The following is a 16,546-nucleotide window of genomic DNA, read 5'->3' on the forward strand; positions in this document are numbered from 1 at the left end:
TAGAATTCGAGAACCTAGTATGAATACGAAATTACAACTTGTATAATTCAATTCGAGGATATTGAAACCCAAGATAATAATTTCTAATTATCATTATCATTGTTTTTGCCATCACTGACTAAGACTATTATTAACCTATTGTTTGACCAACAGACTAAAGATATGTACACTATCTCTAATATTATGTATTTACATTTACATATTGATATTAGTAATGACATGCTGACAAGGTTCGAAAAATTAATTTACACACATGTTTTGTTAGCCACGGCAGTTTTTCAAAGATTAAAAAAAAAACGGAATATTTGCGTATCAAAGTCAATTGCGTATATGTTATATATCTTCGAGGTCATTTTACTGAAAAAACAATCTAGTTCTGCAGAAAAAGTTTACTTCCTATGACCTATAGGACTAATTTTCCAAGAACTTCAAAACTGTCTAACCAAGTGCAAGGAAAAAGATGGGCTTAGAAAATAATGTCGATTATGTACTGATCAGAGTTATGATTTTGATCATTGTTATGCATGAAAAAAGGAAAGGCACGAAGTGGTATCTCTTTGGTCACTGTGGGCCACTTGGTCGTTTAGGTTTTGGTCTAGGTGAATTGGCGAGAAACTATTTATCGACGGCTTTGTTAAGCTCTGTAATTTTTTTCTTTTCTATATGAGCCTTTTCTAAGCTCTGTAATTAGTTGGACGTTTTGGCTAAATCTAAATATCCGGTGCTTATTAGAGTAAGAAAGCAATAGGACAATTCATTAGGTTTGATTTTTGAACACTTGTTTTCAACAGTTACCACTTCAAGAAAACGAAAATGAAATAATGAATCGAAGAAAATGTGAAAATGATTGGCTGAACAGATTCTGCTAAAGTCAACTCTTGCCTATAAGACAAGAAATTACAAAGTCAAATTTGAAATTTCTCAAACTGACTTTTTCTCCCAAATACGTAGATTATAAGACTAGTTTTATCATAAACAAAAGTTCAAATTGATGTTTTAGCTATATAACAAACAAATTACCTAACAGTAACCACGAACTATTGCGAAACATTTTGGTGCATCAATTCTTCAAAGCTTTATCGCTATGTAGGTTTCAATATTTTTATCAACTCAATTCTCACAGAAACCTCAGGTTTTATGATAGAGAAACTTGACTAGGTAGCCAAGTGATAATAACAATAAACTGCTTTTGTAAATCAAATCTTTCATTAAGAGCCTTTAAAATCTTCAATCAGGAACCAAAAAAAGACAAACTCACGCACGAGCCAAAATGGATTCAAAACACAAAGATTGATGTGATTTAAGAAATAAAGCTTTTACACCTTAATAGCATACTTTCTTATTGGAAAGTACATCTCTTTCTTCTTTTCCCTCTCTGTCTTCAGCGATGCCTGTTCAAAGCAAGCCACACAATATTCAATCAGTATAAACTGCCAGATATCGTATTCGCATGCACATTCTTCTTTCTTTTCATTTAAAAGGTTTCGTTTTTAAAATCACAAATGAGAAGCAGAGTGGAGTGGAAGTTTTACCTGATGCTTGGTGAGTCTCCTCCTGATAGCTCTAGTCTTCTTGGGACGAAGATCGAGAGGCAAAAACTTCTTGGTCTTGTATGCCTCTCTAAGAGCAGACTTCTGTTTCTGTAAGATCACTGTCAATACCTGAGCGATTGACTTCCTCACCACCTTGCTGAAAATCAACACAAACAGAGCTCATTTGAGATCACTGTGACTTAAAATGAGTTAAGGAACGGATCCAGCACAGGAAAACTAAGCCAAGTAAGCTACTTTTTCTTTCACGAATGCAATTCTACTTGGAAGTAGCTTAATTTATCTACTGAAAAACACTCATAGGCAACTAGAATACAGCTAAAATGTATCCCATTTACAAAATTTTGACAGCATAACCAAGTACAAATTGGTCATACACGCCTAATCTTGTTGAAAAAATATGATACTTAGTACCATAATTATGTCTTCAATTAACAATCACAAACCTGAATTAAGCCTAGTAAGAAATGATTAGCACATATGCTTGATCACTAACACAAGCTAAATTATAAACAAGGCTGTAGAGAATGGATTACGAATTTAATCAAGCTTTGACAATATAAATCACTAAAGAAAATGCAATCATATCACTGAAAATCAATCGAAAGTTTTTATAGATGTGGAAACACATACATCTTGGAGAGCTTATTGGGAGCACCTCCAGTGACCTTAGCGACGCGAAGAAGAGCAAGCTCCGCCTTGAAATCCTTCAACTGAGCAGAAAGATCCGCTTTTGATTTCTCTCTCAGCTCATGGACCTTGATTCTCGCTGTTCATATTCCATTTCACAATACAAAACAAAATGTTGTGATCTAACGTAAAAATAAAACAGGAACGATGAAAGTAAACTGATACTAATCGAAAAGTATTTTCAGGCTTACCCATTGCGTCTTCGAGTTCTCTGGTTTCCTTTACTCTCTTGGGTGTTATAAAAGATCAGAAACCCTAGACAAAATGAAGACGATGACGGCTAAGACGATGACGGCTAAGACTTGACCGGATTTTAGGTTATGTTTATTCTGGGCATTATCATTGGGCCGAATTTGACATCATATGGGCCGAGGATCATTAATCCTTTAATCTATAGAAGGTTTTTGTTTGAAGTTTATTTCTTATTTCTTGTGTTTTAGAGTATTTCATAGAAGATTAGAGGGATTAAAGGAGGAACAATTATAGGGAATAACTCTTCATAGGTTGGAAAAAACTTACATATAGAACTTGCATGCAGAGCTGTGCCCAGAGTTATTGAGACCCTAGGCGGTAGTAAAAATACCTCAATTCTTAAATTATGCTTATATCTATTTTATATTTGAAAAAACATATAATAAAAAAAATTTTGATTTTGTTTGTAAATGTAAAAAAAAGAAAAACAAACATACATTATCTCCGGTTAAAAAAAAAAGTAAAGAGACGAATGTGAAAATTGAAAACATTGATAAGGCGAATTGTGTATATTAACCTAATTTCCTTTTCTAATGTTTATTACTGTTTCTGAAAATTTTCATTAACTATTTTGATTAAAAATGGTTTTAGGATTCTAAAATATTGAATGTAATAAAAATGGACCCTTAATATTTTATAAAAACATGGACCGTAGACCAATGCTTCATTTTACTACATATAGGCACGGGTCTGCTTGCATGTATTCGGGTGGTAAATTTACAACACAAAGTTCGTATAAAACTGATTTAGTTTGGTTATTGTTTTTTTTTTGGCAGCTCTAGTTTTTTTGGGTCATCTAGTAGTAGTTTTTATTGAAAATTATAAGCCTGATGTTAAAACCGGCAAAAATTGAAACTCTCCCAAAAACAAAGCCTATGATTTACAACATAACTTTAGAGTCCAAACTTAAAAGAGGGAAACAAAATAAGAATATACCCGATAAACAAAACAAAGAATAAAAAAAAGAATCCAAAACCAAAGCACCTAGACAAATTGACCAAATCAACCAAGCCTAACAGCAATCAGACAAGTGGAATTATGAGTAGGGTGATGATAAACACTCTAATAAATATGATGATAATGATATAGATACATTTGTCAAGACGGCAAGTTTACACAAGGACATAAATACATGTATATCCATCCCTAAATCAAAGATTCAAAAGACTAATTAAATGATGGCACGGCACTATTAAAAACCTTTAACAAAAAAAATAGTGATGGCATGGCACTTAATAAGGGATGACTAAGTCGGAGTATTTGCCATTTGGTCAATAAAAAAAAAAAACTAAGCCGGTCAAGGCGTCAAGCACTAACGGCTGAAGCATTCATTACCAAAAAAATCTTGAACTTATTCAAAGTCGGTATTGACGTCATCTACAACGAAAAAATCCCACAAAGACTTAAAATCGTTTCTACAAATTACCAAAACGCAGCGTTCATAGCGGCTTCCCCTGTTTTTTTTTCGGGTTACTTGAGTTCTCTGAATTTTCCCTTTTCAGCTCCTATAAATTGGACTGCACTCGCTCACTTTGTTTTCAAGCATAAACCCTTAAAAGTTTAAAGTTTTTTAAAGATCTTAATATTTTTAGAAAAGCAGAGAATCATGCTTACGTATGAAGAGGTTAGTGTCTGTATATTTTCCAGCTCATAGATATATTAGATATAACAGTAGAAAATATGGAATTTTAATGGTTTTGTATTTGTATGCAGGATTTTGTGTTGAACTCACGAGACATGAAGTTGTTCACTTGTGTATGGAAACCAGTTGAGAAAGAACCAAAGGCCTTAATCTTCTTCTGCCATGGATACGCTGTGGAATCCAGCATCACCATGAACAGTTTCGTCTCTCATTCTTTCTGTTATAAATTTTCTCTTTTTGGTTAGATATATCTTATTGGATACATATTTTAATTTACTAATGTTGATCAAAAATATTGTTATAACTTATAATTACATATTTACCAATGAAAATATGGATTAATCAGGCACAGCAACGAGGCTAGCAAAGGCCGGTTTTGCGGTCTATGCAATGGACTATGAAGGTCACGGAAAATCGGAGGGATTAGATGGTTACATCAGCAACTTTGATGATCTCGTTGATGATGTCTCTATTCATTACTCTACAATTTGTGGTAATTTTTAAAAAACCTTTGATTATATTCTAGAGATTTTCTTAATTTATTAAAAAAAATGGTTGATTAAATTGAAGAGAAAGAAGAGAATAAAGGGAAGATGAGGTTTTTACTTGGAGAATCCATGGGAGGAGCAGTTGTGTTGCTCTTAGCTAGAAATAAGCCTGATTTTTGGGACGGTGCTGTTTTAGTCGCACCCATGTGTAAGGTTTGTGATTCTTCTATTACCTAGTGCTTTTTTTTTTGGTTTTTTGGGTCGTGATCATCTTTTGAGTTTATCATAGTCTTAAATTGTTGACCATTTTTTTTTAAAAAAAAAATTTGATCTTGATACAGTGTGTGATTAATTTGGTATATAAAAAGATACGAAAAACTGAAATTATTTTATTGTTTTAATACGTCCTCAGTCATGTTCAAAGGATTGCGTATTGATAGAGATTCCAATGGAAGAATACAAAAAAAAAAAATAGTTAGATCAACACAAACCTTATCTTATCTGTTATCTCCTAGCTTCTAATCCATGCTACACCACTACTTGCTAGTTGCTACAAGCCAATAAAAATCCATTTAAAACTTAATGTGAACGTACTGCGATTATGATCATGATAATCCACATGACATAATCTCTTTTGCACATGTTTCGGGGATTTATCTGAAGTTCGATCCGAAATCTCTCGGTTATCATGCAAAAATAAAGTAACAACAAAAAAAGTTTTAATACCATACAGCGTTAAGATCTCAAGCAATTAGTAACAAATATATAGTCCACACAATGTTTTTTTTTTCATCTAATACAGTGAATGTTGTTATGTTCAGTTAGCAGAAGAGATAAAGCCACATCCAGTAGTTACCTCAATTCTTACCAAGCTTGCTTGGTTTATTCCAACATGGAAAATAGTTCCAGGAAACGATATTATTGATATTGCAATTAGAGAACCACACATCAGAAATCAGGTGACTGATCATAATTGTCTAAGTTTTATCTATTTTAATTTATTACTTTGTTATTATACTTATATATATATATATATCATATGAAATTTATAGGTAAGGGAGAACAAGTATTGCTATAAAGGCCGGCCTCGTCTCAAAACCGCCTACGAACTCTTGATGGTTAGCTTGGATCTCGAGAAAAATCTTCATCAGGTTCTAATTGGTTTATATGTATTTTTTAAGGAAGAAAAACATTTGACGTACACAACATACTAATTAATTACGTATGCCTCTTGAACAGGTATCGATTCCTTTTATTGTTCTTCATGGAGAAGATGATAAAGTGACGGACAAAAGCATAAGCAAAATGCTTTACGAATTGGCTTCAAGTTCCGACAAAACATTCAAGTTATACCCCAACATGTGGCATGCTTTGTTATATGGAGAAACTCCTGAAAATTCAGAAATTGTGTTTGGTGATATTATAAATTGGTTGGAAAAAAGAGCTTCCGATTCTAACGGAAGGTTAGAGAGTGAGCTAAAACATAAACATGACGGATGTTTAATGCAAAAATAAGTGAATGATATATATATAGTTGGGTAATGTACTTATGTAGTCATCTGTATGTTACATTACAAACGAAGCTATTTGCCAAATACATGGAGTGCTTTAACTCTTTCAATAAATGTCCAAAATTACACAAATTTGTAGATAACATATTCCAAATTAGATTTTAGGTAATTTTCTTTAGCCAACAATTTCAATGACTTTTTGAGCTGAAATTACTAAACTTATAGAAAGTCAACGCCGTAGTGTCGTTTCATAAAAGAACACTCGAGGATTGAAGTTGTTCACGTGCAAATGGCTACAAACAAACAAAGAGCCAAGGGCTTTAGTTTTCCTTGGCCATGGATACGCGCGGCATGGAATGGAGCATCAGTACGTACATCACCATGAACAGTTGAGATCAATCCATTTCATCATTTCTTTTTGTATTAAATATTTTTATATGTTTTCTTTTCACTTACGATCAAAGCTTTTACCAACGACGGAGAAAAGACTAATATATATATTTGCATATGGTCCAAAAAGATTATGCACCCAAGGGCCAAATGTTATCGGCTACCAGAAAAAAAGTATTGAACTCATAATTTTGAAAGCTTTTCCTCTGAGGATATCTAGTCTGGATAGACACTAGTTCACCGATACTTTTTGTGTGACAAAAGTGTCGTAATGGCAAAACTAATTTTTGTATCATTATTAATTTTTCTTGGTCGAGTGTGTGATGATAAAAGCAACTGATAAATGAATAGCGTGAAAGTTTTTTTTTTTGGTATGACATTAACACATTATCAAATTAATTTATAACTATATATGTTGGTTTACTTTTCTTTGGAACATTATATATAAATAGTGAGAGAAGAGAACAATTGGAAGACAAGATTTATGTTAGGAGAGCAGTGGTTTTTTTGCTACGCAGGAAAAAACCTAAGTTTTGGAATGGAGCTCTCTTGGTTACTCCAATGTGTTTTGTGCTGATTTTTTAAAATAATAATGTAGATAAATGTTGCCAAACCCAAAAAACATAATTACAAACGTTTTTAGGACCTTTGTTGATGGGAGAAACTTTCATAAATAACCGAGAGATAGCGGATAGACTGAGTCAAATTTCCACCAGGAGCATATCAGCCCGTTTAATTGGACTTGTCTTCATATCTTCATAGCCTTAATAAGCAAGACTAAAGGATCCTTAAAGGTTTTTTAAAATTAATTTTTAACTTGGTGATATACAAACACTTGAAAGTTCTAAAGAACAGCTTTCCCACACTTCTACAAAGATGTCTTGATGTCTTAAAAAAACTCTGTAATGATTTTCTTTAATGCATTATTTCATTATTCATTTGTTAAAGGAGGCACGTATTTCTTGGTCCTAATTGTTAAGATTTGGATCTTAAATCTGACTCTGAAAAGGCACACACGATTTATAGTAGTTTATTTTAATGTCACTTGCTACGAATTACACTAATCGATTTTAGCAACAAAAAACAAATTACACTATAATCGAGTTCAGAGTATTTTTTCTCTCTCTTTTTCTATGTGTTTCTAGATCTCTACAAACAATTAAAAATAAAACATGCATATATATACATATATATGTAGGCCTAAAACCCCTAAAATATCCTTACTAAACTCCTAAAAAATTCTCCGTGATCATCCGTTAAACTTCAGAAATTCTTTATACTTTTTTTTAGGTCACTTGAATCAAAAATATATATAGCGGCCTAGGGTTGAGAAGATTCTTGAAAGGAAATATTGTTTTTAAAAACATGTGTAATTAACTATTTTATAATTAACACATGGTTTACTAAAATGTATGCGTTTTTAACGGTTTGAGAGTCCCTAAATGAAAAACCGACCAGAACTTTGGGATATATTAATCTATTTCATAGTCGTCGCTCTTAAATCTCGATCACTCTCTGCATAATTAAAAGTTAAATAAACCAAACAACTCAGTCCTCAAAGGCTGCTGTATAATTATTTATTGCTAACTGCTAAGATATGTTGATATGCTGAATTAAAAAAAAAAAGGGAAAAGTATTCATTGACGTAATTTTGCACCATCGAATAAAAATTATCGAAACTTCAATCCTGAATTGTAGGTTTGACATTCTAAAAAGGCATAAGTTCCGTGAATCTCATGTGTCAGTGAGTGTTAGTGTAGATCTAACATTTGATGGTTGACTTATATATACTTTAGAAAATATAACAGTAGTTTGTTTTAGTATAAAACAGTATATAAGATTTGTCAAGTGCAAAAAGTGCTCCTTATCAAAAGCTTGAAATTGTTTTTTAAAAACGACCTTAGCATACTGTAATGTAAACATGAGTCTGATTTGACTATTTTAGTAACATAAATGTACTATATTTAGAGGTTTTATGATTAATTATTCAATATTTTTTTCTGGAACTAGGAAGTACTCAAAATTTCACTAACTTCTCTTTGCTAAGTACTAGGCCGGAAAATGAAAAACTTTCGAGGGATGGGGGTTTCTGAACAGTTTCAAGACTTAAAAGAAAGTTTTTCGTATAATTAACAAAATTTGATGTATTAATTATGTTATTTTGAAAAGTTGTGGGGGTGTTTATAAACGTCACCAAACTTGACCAATTGCCACCTGTCAGGGGATCTTTCAAAGACTTTCAAAAGTTTGAAGAAGTAACAAAAAAAACGTGTGTTGGGGTGCGAAGAGAGGAAAGGAATCCGTTATTTCGTCGCTATCAAACCAAACGGCGTCGCATTGTCGAACCGTCCTCTTCCGCCAAAACTGCCCAATATATACAGAGCCGTATAGGTATCTCTTATCATACTTTCCTCTCCAACAAAATAAAATAAAAAGAGAGAGAGAGACTTCGATCAACCTCTTCGTAATTATGGTCAGTTACGTTAAGATTTAATGCTCTTTGGTTTATGTCTATTTCAGATCATATTCTGAAATGTTTGAAGTTGTTGCTCTATTGTAATGAATTGGGTTTCTTTTGTATGCAGGCAAGTGAAACAGAGGACATCAAGTATGAAGAGGTGTGTGTGTTAATACTCAATAATAAATAAATTTATCACATAGATTAGAGAAATCTGTTGTTTTTACATTGATGATTATAAATGCAGAGTTTCATAAAGAACAGTCGAGGAATGAAGCTGTTCACGTGCAAGTGGTTACCAGCAAATCAAGAACCAAAGGCTTTACTCTTCATTTGCCATGGATATGCAATGGAATGTAGCATCACCATGAACAGTTGAGACCAACCCACTTAAATTCGTGATAATTTCATTGAATATGTATATGTTCTCATCATCGAATATCAAAAGTTTATTTAGTGTTTTTGGGATGAATATGATTGTATTAGGTACCGCGAGGAGGCTTGTGAAGGCAGGATTTGGTGTGTATGGAATGGATTATGAAGGACATGGAAAATCTGATGGGCTTAGTGCTTATGTCCCAAACTTTGATCATCTTGTTGATGATGTCTCTGCCCACTACACATCCGTCTGCGGTAAAGTTGACTTTTCTATAGGGTAAAACTATAAATTGACTTTTAGAATGCGGAGGCATCGGACTCACGGTCACTTTTTATTTACCATTCACAAAGCTTTGATGTAATTTGGATAGACAAACAAAAAAAAAAAAAAACAAGATTATTCAGTAATATTTTTGAAGAAAAAATATTCTCGAAAATGGTGTTCTTGGAAGAACGTAGCCCACACATGATTTTTTTTTTTGTCATCTCACTTTATCAGAAAAGGATTTTGATGTATTGTTTGTTTGTGGTTTGGAATAATTAGAGAGAGAAGAGAATAAAGAGAAGATGAGGTTTTTGGTTGGAGAATCAATGGGAGGAGCAGTCCTTTTGCTGTTACACAGAAAGAAGCCTGAGTTTTGGGATGGGGCCGTCTTGGTTGCTCCAATGTGTAAGGTAATATTCTCATTCTCTTAGGTACGTACATAGAAAGCCACATGCATATGCATATATTTTGTATACTTAAAAAAAGTATTTAATATATATAGAAATTATAACAAATAAGCAATATAATGCTAAGCTAAGCTTTAGCCAGCCTAGATAATATTCTCTTCAGAGATTACTAGGCAAATAAATATGTTATTACAACGTATATATGAGGAAAATGAAGATAATTTGAATTTCCACTACCTTTTTGAAAAAGATGCACATATAGAAATTTTTAGCCAGCCTGGTTTATATTTTATAAGAAGATACTTTGACATATTTAAACATTTTATAATATTTTTTCATTGTTTTGGTGTGGTGCAACTTTTTTGCCCACCAAATCCAAAAGGAACCAACATATGTGCAAATGCCCAAAATATTGGTTGTCAGTTTTTAAACGGATCATAATGATGTGAAAGATGCTGAATTATTAGTTGATTATAATCAATTATTTGTAAGACAAGTGTGTGAAACTTAATCTTTTATAGCGTGCTAACAATAATGAGGAAACAAAAAAATACAAAAACAGCTTAGTCAAATTTCATGTTTAATACTTTAATTATTAAACCGCGCCCACGAAGTTGCTGAAGTAATCATACCAATATCAAACGCAAACTAATTTTTTAATTGATCTTCAATCTACAATCAATGGATCCAACCCCGCATTATGCGGACGGTATATTATTATGATACAACGTAGAAGTAGATGTTTTATATGGAAGAAGCATAGTCGAGCTATTGAAGATGTGTGGATAAATATTACAATTATGTATATAATAACACAACTAATTCTCGCTGATTTTTATTTTTTACATGTCACAGATCGCTGAAGAAATGAAACCAAGCCCTGTGGTTATCTCGATATTGTCGAAACTTAGCGGAGTCATACCCACGTGGAAAATTATCCCTGGCCAAGATATTATTGAGACTGCTTTCAAGCAGCCAGAAATCAGGAAACAGGTATTTTCACCTTATAATTAAGCACGTGATAATGAAATACTAAGGGGAAAATACAGAAGGTTATATGATAAATATATAACTAATGGATGACATTGTAAAATTCGTGAGGGTTAGGGAAAAATCCTTGCGATACAAAGATTTTATTTGTAACGCGTAACTAATGAAAATGTGAAATGATGAAAAGGTCAGAGAAAATCCTTACTGCTACAAAGGTCGTCCACGCTTGAAGACTGCTTATGAGCTATTGCGGATTAGCACCGATCTTGAGAAGAGACTGAATGAGGTATTTATATACATAGTTCTTTATAAGACATTATAACTCGGATACTTATGCTTACTTCTATAAAATGGTAATACTATAGGTTTCATTACCGTTCATGGTTTTGCACGGAGAAGACGATAAAGTGACTGACAAGGCGGTGAGCCGAGAACTGTATGAAGTTGCTTCGAGTTCGGACAAGACTTTCAAACTGTATCCTGGGATGTGGCATGGTTTACTCTATGGCGAGACACCAGAGAATATCGAGATTGTGTTTGCTGACATCATTAATTGGCTGGACAAGAGAGCTTCCGATGGAAATGGAAGCTTTGAATCCGAGCTTAAACGTAAGAATGATGGTCTTCCTTTGAAAGGGTAGTAAGTAAAGTAGCTGTGTCGTTACTTATCAAATATCACAAACGCACAAATATAGTTTTTTCTTTCCCTTTTCGAATGCTTTTATTGTAATGATATTTTGTGACTCTGTTGATTTACTAACTACTCTTCCCGTTTTATTAAAAAAATTATTGTTTTAGAGTTCTTTTTTGTTTTACAAAGAATATTTTAGTTTTAATGTACGTAATTTCTTATGCAATGTTCCTATTTAGGCCAGTATAAAAAATTTACTCATGAGTTAATTTGTTCAACCATATCGAAAATGAATTCATGAGTTTACGCTTATAAGTTTGTAGATTGACGTTTTCACGAGATCACATAAATCATAACTGATCAAATGTAAACATAATTGCATCGAACATAAGATATATGATACTCACTTACTCAAATCACATACTAATACTGTTCCATATATAGTAGCTGTTAGTATTTTTTGCTCTAGATAAATATGCACCTTACATGTTTCTCTGTAATATTTACATTGTATATTTCTTATACAGTGTTCTATTTAGGCCAGCATAAAAATTGATTCATGAGTTAATTTGTTCAAACATATCGATTTTAATAAGTTTGAGAAAAAGAAGAAGCTGTTAAAAGTACTTCCGTTGTGACTACATACGATCTATAAGTCAACAAGGTGCATGAAGCATTCCGTGAATTGACTAGAATACTGAATCTAGAATTTTTAAAAAAGTTATGGATTAAGTAGCAAATCATTAGCTAATTCAAATAGATAAATAGAGGTTTAGTTGACTCTCAAACACAACCAAAGCAAATCAACAGCAACAACAACTCCACTCCAATGACTCCATTCTCAATCACACTAACCAAAATTCCCCAATGTTTCTTTATATAAACCCATTAGTCCATCCATCAACAAAACATCAAACACAACACACAATACACAACAAACAACTTGAGAACACAAACAAAAGACTCTAAAATGGCCAAAGCTCTTCACATAACCATCATGCTCTTCCTCATAGCCTCCAATCTCCTCGCACTTATCAACTCCGCTAGACTTCTCGACGAGATCCAACCTCAGCCTCAGTTAGTCCCTTCCGGCCAGATCCCAACCGTGGCTCCAACCGAAGCTGAAGAGGTTGATGAAACCGACGATAACCCACCACCAGCAACCACAACCACAACCACAACCGCACCAGCAACTACAGTCCCAGCCGGTCCAGCAGGAGCTACAAAGCCAGTACTAGAGTTCTTCATGCACGACGTGCTAGGCGGGTCTCACCCATCGGCTCGTGTGGTCACCGGTATAGTAGCTCAAACCGAGGTGAATGGAATACCATTCTCAAAGGCAAGCAACAGCATTTTCCCTGTGGACAACGGAGTCCCACTTGTCAACACAAACAACATTAACAGTGTCATTAACCCAAACACAGCCCCACTTCTCACCGGACTCGGTGGTGCTCAGACCAGCACCGTGATCCAAAACACTAACGGCAATACCAACGATGCCTTTAACTCTAACAACCTCCCATTTGTAACCGCGGGAAACCTTCCTATTGGTGCTGCTCTCCAGCATCTTATGTTTGGAACTATAACCGTTGTAGACGACCAGTTAACCGAAAGCCACGAGCTTGGCTCAGCTGTTATAGGGAAAGCTCAAGGCTTTTACTTGGCCAGTTCCTTGGACGGCACAAGCCAGACTCTTTCTCTGACCGTATTGCTACACGGAGAGCATGACCATCATGACACTTTAGACGATGCCATTAGCTTCTTTGGGGTTCACAGGACCGCCTCTCATGCTTCTCAGATTGCGGTTATTGGCGGGACAGGGAAGTTCGAGCACGCCAAAGGTTATGCCATAGTGGAAACTCTGCATAACCAGAACAACCAGCATATCACTGATGGTCAAGACACCATCCTCCATTTCAGTGTATACCTCACATACAAAGCTTGAAGAGGAAATATGAAAGTTAGACAAGAAATGATTGCTTTTGTATATGTTCTTGTTCACTAGCTTCCGCTTGTGGTCTTTTTTCTTTGTTGTGCAAATCTGAATTCCGGCCAAATTTATTTAAATGAGACTGTTTCAATCAAAATCTTGTTTCATTCACACAAAAGCCTGTTCCAAACACTTTTAACAAATGGGTACAAGTCACAGCAACCTTTTGAAGCAATGTGACTGACATGCTAAGAGGCCAATCCTAGACCTGATAAACAAAACTATGCATTACTTCCTTAAAACGCTATACATCTCTTTTCGATGATGCAAGCCAAATGCAACTAATACTACTCTCTCTATTCTCAATCAAAATACAGAGAATGCGATGTGAAACAAAAAAGAATGAAAAAATCCCTCTACACCCTACATGAAGCTGACAACCTCAGACAACAAATCATCCACTATCATACTTTCTAATTCACAAACCACTGACTCATCATCAGCTTCACGTTCTAACCACTCATCAATGTCCATGACTGGCACTTTGTCCAATGATTCCTTCTTGGCTCGCTTCTCTTGCCTGTCAAGTACTTTCCAGAGTTCTTGTTTCAGTCTACATGTGCTTAGCACGACGCCAAGCCTCCTAGAAACGGGTTTCTTCCATGTTGGTGTAGCTGTAAAGGATTCTACAATCTCTGCCAGACCCGAATTGACTCTGTCAAAGAGAACTTTTCTTTCAGATCTCTTCCAAGATGTCACTGTGTAATACTTCTTCTCTAGTTTCTCAAATATCTTGGGGGTGATGAGTAGATCCAGTGACTCCCGTTTGTCCCAGTTCTTGTCCTCAAGTACAACTTCAGCCAAGATATCATCAATGTAAGAAGAATCCCTGCTTTCTTGTGAATTCAAGAATCCAATTGGTTCACTGTCCTTGTTTTCTTTGGTTTCAGACTCAAGAACATACTCCTCATCGCTTGATACTTCCATCCCACTCCCATCTGAATAACTATCGGATTCAGATTTCAGGGTATCAAGCTGTTTCTCTAGACCTAGTGAGATAATAAGACAAATAAAAGGTTTATCGCAAGTTATCAAATTCCAGAAAAAATTATACAGCAGCTAACTTGTTCTTTACCGTAAAAATCAAGATGAGGAAGTTCTTCATCATCGTCTAACATATCTTCGTAAAACACAGGCTCCAGAACAGAAACAGGGCTAGGTTGATGAGCTTCTTCCGAGTTCGTCTGACATCCAGGAGATGCATTGGAGCAATCTAATGAATCCTCATTTTCATCCTGCAGTTTATTAGAAAATCAACAATCAGTTTCAAGAGTTCACGTATATGCATCACAAAAACACTTTTGCATTAGCTTCTACAGAACCTCACACTGTAATGTTGTGACCAAATTTGAGTTTCCACTAAATTAACGTCTACTACAACTAAAAAATGCATAACCTTAACCATGATAAATATTCAATATGATCAACCGAAAAATATGCATAACCATGATAAATCATTTTTGTCACTAAAGGACCTTGGTCTCAAAAGTGCAACAAGTCAACAAAAAGGAAACCATTTGGAATGATCAGATGCCTCAAAGCGAATTTATATAGTCAAAGCATTGGAGAATATTAAAAATTTATACTAAGTTCATTGAAGTTACCTTGCTAATGAAACCTGAAGAAGATATATGCTTGAACTTCTCATCTGCTGCAACTCTGTTTCGGTCCAAACTTAACACCGAGTCCCTAGAGGTACTAACCATTAACTTGGAACTAACTTCTCTCAAAACAACTATATCCTTCTTATGACAGACTGTAGTACCATCACAAACTTTCTTCAATTCCTTTGATTTCTTCTCAATTGTTATGTATTGCCCTTTCTTCCAACCTCGCAACTGAGAACCACTACCAAAACCAAGAGGAGAAAAGGACCTTACAACATTCTCTTTCTTCCCGATTTTGGATTTCAGAGAATCAACACTTGTATGATGTCTCAGCTTCAACTTCAAATTTTGATGATCAAATCTCCTACCAAACTTCCTGTGCTTTGCTGCCATCTCCCCATATACCTTCAATCCCATCGATTTCGAACCGTTTTTCTGACGGTGAGGAGGCTTAGCTTGTGCATCAATGATACCCTTCGAGGCAAACAAATCTGGTTTCTGGAGATAAACTCGACAAAGTTCCTTTGTTGGAATCACCGTGAAACCACCAGAATTAGACTTTTGGATAAACCCTTTTGGTTGCTTCTGCCTCTCAATAAGCTTCTCTTGACCCAGAGGTCGAAACAGTCCATTGAAACGCATCGATCTGGCAATCACGGAGGATCTAATTTCCTTAGACTCCATTTCTTGTCGACCTCAAACCAGAAGCTTCCGAAATGGCAACACTTTCAAAAATCAACATATACCCAGATATTGAAATACAAGTAATCTGCACAATAAAAGGAGACGATTGCTTTTGTAATCAGAGAAGAAACAAAATTTAATCCAAATACTAAAACTAAATGCAGAAAAAAAATCAACTTTCATTCAGGAGAATCTCAGAAAAAGAAGTTGAATAACAGAGAGATCAAATCGAGAAAAGGGAAAAAAAAAAGAAGAAGAAGCAATTCGACCTTTCGATAGCATAGATCTTCAAAGATTCGCAGATCCCATCCCCGAAAAGAACCTTTGCGAGAACATTTAAAAGGGTAATTAGATTGGCTTGCAAATATGAAACTTTAAGAAAAAACAAGAGCGGATAAATTTAAAATTAGGTCAAAAAGATTGATTGAAGACAAACCTCTGCGTTCTTCTCTGGGTCACAATCACTTCAAAGAGAAGATGAAAACGGAATCGACGTCAAAGAAGGGTCAGTTACACGAAACAAAATGTTTGGCAATTTAATAATAAATACATATATATTTAAATTTTAAAAATACGCTCCAATAATTTTGGCATGGGGCCATGCAAAGAAAAT

General features: G+C 34.5%; 5 protein-coding genes across 7 annotated transcripts; 3 read left to right on the plus strand and 2 right to left on the minus strand.

Annotated features, from left to right (window-relative positions):
• Positions 1–1,184: 1,184 nt before the first annotated feature.
• On the minus strand, positions 1,185–4,870 carry LOC18027279 (60S ribosomal protein L35-2). The gene is made up of 5 exons (XM_006411102.2): positions 4,741–4,870; positions 2,432–2,495; positions 2,184–2,319; positions 1,533–1,689; positions 1,185–1,391 (listed from the first exon to the last, which is right to left on the minus strand). Exons 2-5 carry the CDS (start codon positions 2,433–2,435, stop codon positions 1,317–1,319), a joined length of 372 nt encoding a protein of 123 aa, XP_006411165.1. The 5' UTR covers positions 2,436–2,495; positions 4,741–4,870; the 3' UTR covers positions 1,185–1,316.
• On the plus strand, positions 3,044–6,276 carry LOC18027280 (caffeoylshikimate esterase). The gene is made up of 7 exons (XM_006411103.2): positions 3,044–4,116; positions 4,206–4,332; positions 4,481–4,627; positions 4,705–4,835; positions 5,444–5,581; positions 5,675–5,773; positions 5,862–6,276. Exons 1-7 carry the CDS (start codon positions 4,099–4,101, stop codon positions 6,135–6,137), a joined length of 936 nt encoding a protein of 311 aa, XP_006411166.1. The 5' UTR covers positions 3,044–4,098; the 3' UTR covers positions 6,138–6,276.
• Positions 6,277–8,909: 2,633 nt separating this feature from the next.
• Positions 8,910–11,874, plus strand: LOC18027281 (caffeoylshikimate esterase). 2 transcript variants are annotated; one of them, XM_024148426.1, is made up of 8 exons: positions 8,910–8,996; positions 9,109–9,141; positions 9,229–9,355; positions 9,468–9,614; positions 9,904–10,034; positions 10,887–11,024; positions 11,209–11,307; positions 11,387–11,874. In XM_024148426.1, the coding sequence occupies exons 1-8, from the start codon at positions 8,994–8,996 to the stop codon at positions 11,660–11,662; spliced, it is 954 nt and encodes a 317-aa protein (XP_024004194.1). In that variant the 5' UTR covers positions 8,910–8,993; the 3' UTR covers positions 11,663–11,874. The 2 variants fall into 2 exon arrangements, with proteins under 2 accessions (XP_024004194.1, XP_024004193.1); XM_024148425.1 differs by lacking the exon at positions 8,910–8,996 and having other exon boundaries at positions 9,103–9,141.
• A 668-nt stretch (positions 11,875–12,542) lies between these two features.
• On the plus strand, positions 12,543–13,597 carry LOC18027282 (dirigent protein 9). The gene has a single exon (XM_006411106.2). The coding sequence runs from the start codon at positions 12,623–12,625 to the stop codon at positions 13,595–13,597; it is 975 nt and encodes a 324-aa protein (XP_006411169.1). The 5' UTR covers positions 12,543–12,622.
• A 138-nt stretch (positions 13,598–13,735) lies between these two features.
• Positions 13,736–16,442, minus strand: LOC18027366. Of its 2 annotated transcripts, XM_024148235.1 has the most exons (5): positions 16,370–16,442; positions 16,203–16,255; positions 15,247–16,018; positions 14,718–14,877; positions 13,736–14,631 (listed from the first exon to the last, which is right to left on the minus strand). In XM_024148235.1, exons 3-5 carry the CDS (start codon positions 15,931–15,933, stop codon positions 14,006–14,008), a joined length of 1,473 nt encoding a protein of 490 aa, XP_024004003.1. In that variant the 5' UTR covers positions 15,934–16,018; positions 16,203–16,255; positions 16,370–16,442; the 3' UTR covers positions 13,736–14,005. The 2 variants fall into 2 exon arrangements, with proteins under 2 accessions (XP_024004003.1, XP_006411168.1); XM_006411105.2 differs by lacking the exon at positions 16,370–16,442 and having other exon boundaries at positions 16,203–16,345.
• Positions 16,443–16,546: the final 104 nt, after the last annotated feature.

Source organism: Eutrema salsugineum, unplaced genomic scaffold (genome assembly GCF_000478725.1).
Source record: "Eutrema salsugineum unplaced genomic scaffold, Eutsalg1_0 scaffold_10, whole genome shotgun sequence".
In the NCBI taxonomy this organism is placed as follows: Eukaryota; Viridiplantae; Streptophyta; class Magnoliopsida; order Brassicales; family Brassicaceae; genus Eutrema; species Eutrema salsugineum.

Coding starts and splice junctions, on each gene's coding strand:
- LOC18027279 (XM_006411102.2), bottom strand. Junction 1,690..2,183: donor CCCAATAAGCTCTCCAAGAT/GTATGTGTTTCC, acceptor GTTGATTTTCAG/CAAGGTGGTGAGGAAGTCAA. Junction 1,392..1,532: donor GGAGACTCACCAAGCATCAG/GTAAAACTTCCA, acceptor TGCTTTGAACAG/GCATCGCTGAAGACAGAGAG.
- LOC18027280 (XM_006411103.2), top strand. Junction 4,628..4,704: donor TCATTACTCTACAATTTGTG/GTAATTTTTAAA, acceptor ATTAAATTGAAG/AGAAAGAAGAGAATAAAGGG. Junction 4,836..5,443: donor TAGTCGCACCCATGTGTAAG/GTTTGTGATTCT, acceptor TGTTATGTTCAG/TTAGCAGAAGAGATAAAGCC.
- LOC18027281 (XM_024148425.1), top strand. CDS start 9,103: ATGCAGGCAAGTGAAACAGAGGACATCAAGTATGAAGAG. Junction 9,356..9,467: donor ATGTAGCATCACCATGAACA/GTTGAGACCAAC, acceptor TGATTGTATTAG/GTACCGCGAGGAGGCTTGTG. Junction 10,035..10,886: donor TGGTTGCTCCAATGTGTAAG/GTAATATTCTCA, acceptor TACATGTCACAG/ATCGCTGAAGAAATGAAACC.
- LOC18027282 (XM_006411106.2), top strand. CDS start 12,623: ATGGCCAAAGCTCTTCACATAACCATCATGCTCTTCCTCATAGCCTCC.
- LOC18027366 (XM_024148235.1), bottom strand. CDS start 15,933: ATGGAGTCTAAGGAAATTAGATCCTCCGTGATTGCCAGATCGATGCGT. Junction 14,878..15,246: donor CTTCAGGTTTCATTAGCAAG/GTAACTTCAATG, acceptor AATAAACTGCAG/GATGAAAATGAGGATTCATT. Junction 14,632..14,717: donor TCCTCATCTTGATTTTTACG/GTAAAGAACAAG, acceptor TTATCTCACTAG/GTCTAGAGAAACAGCTTGAT.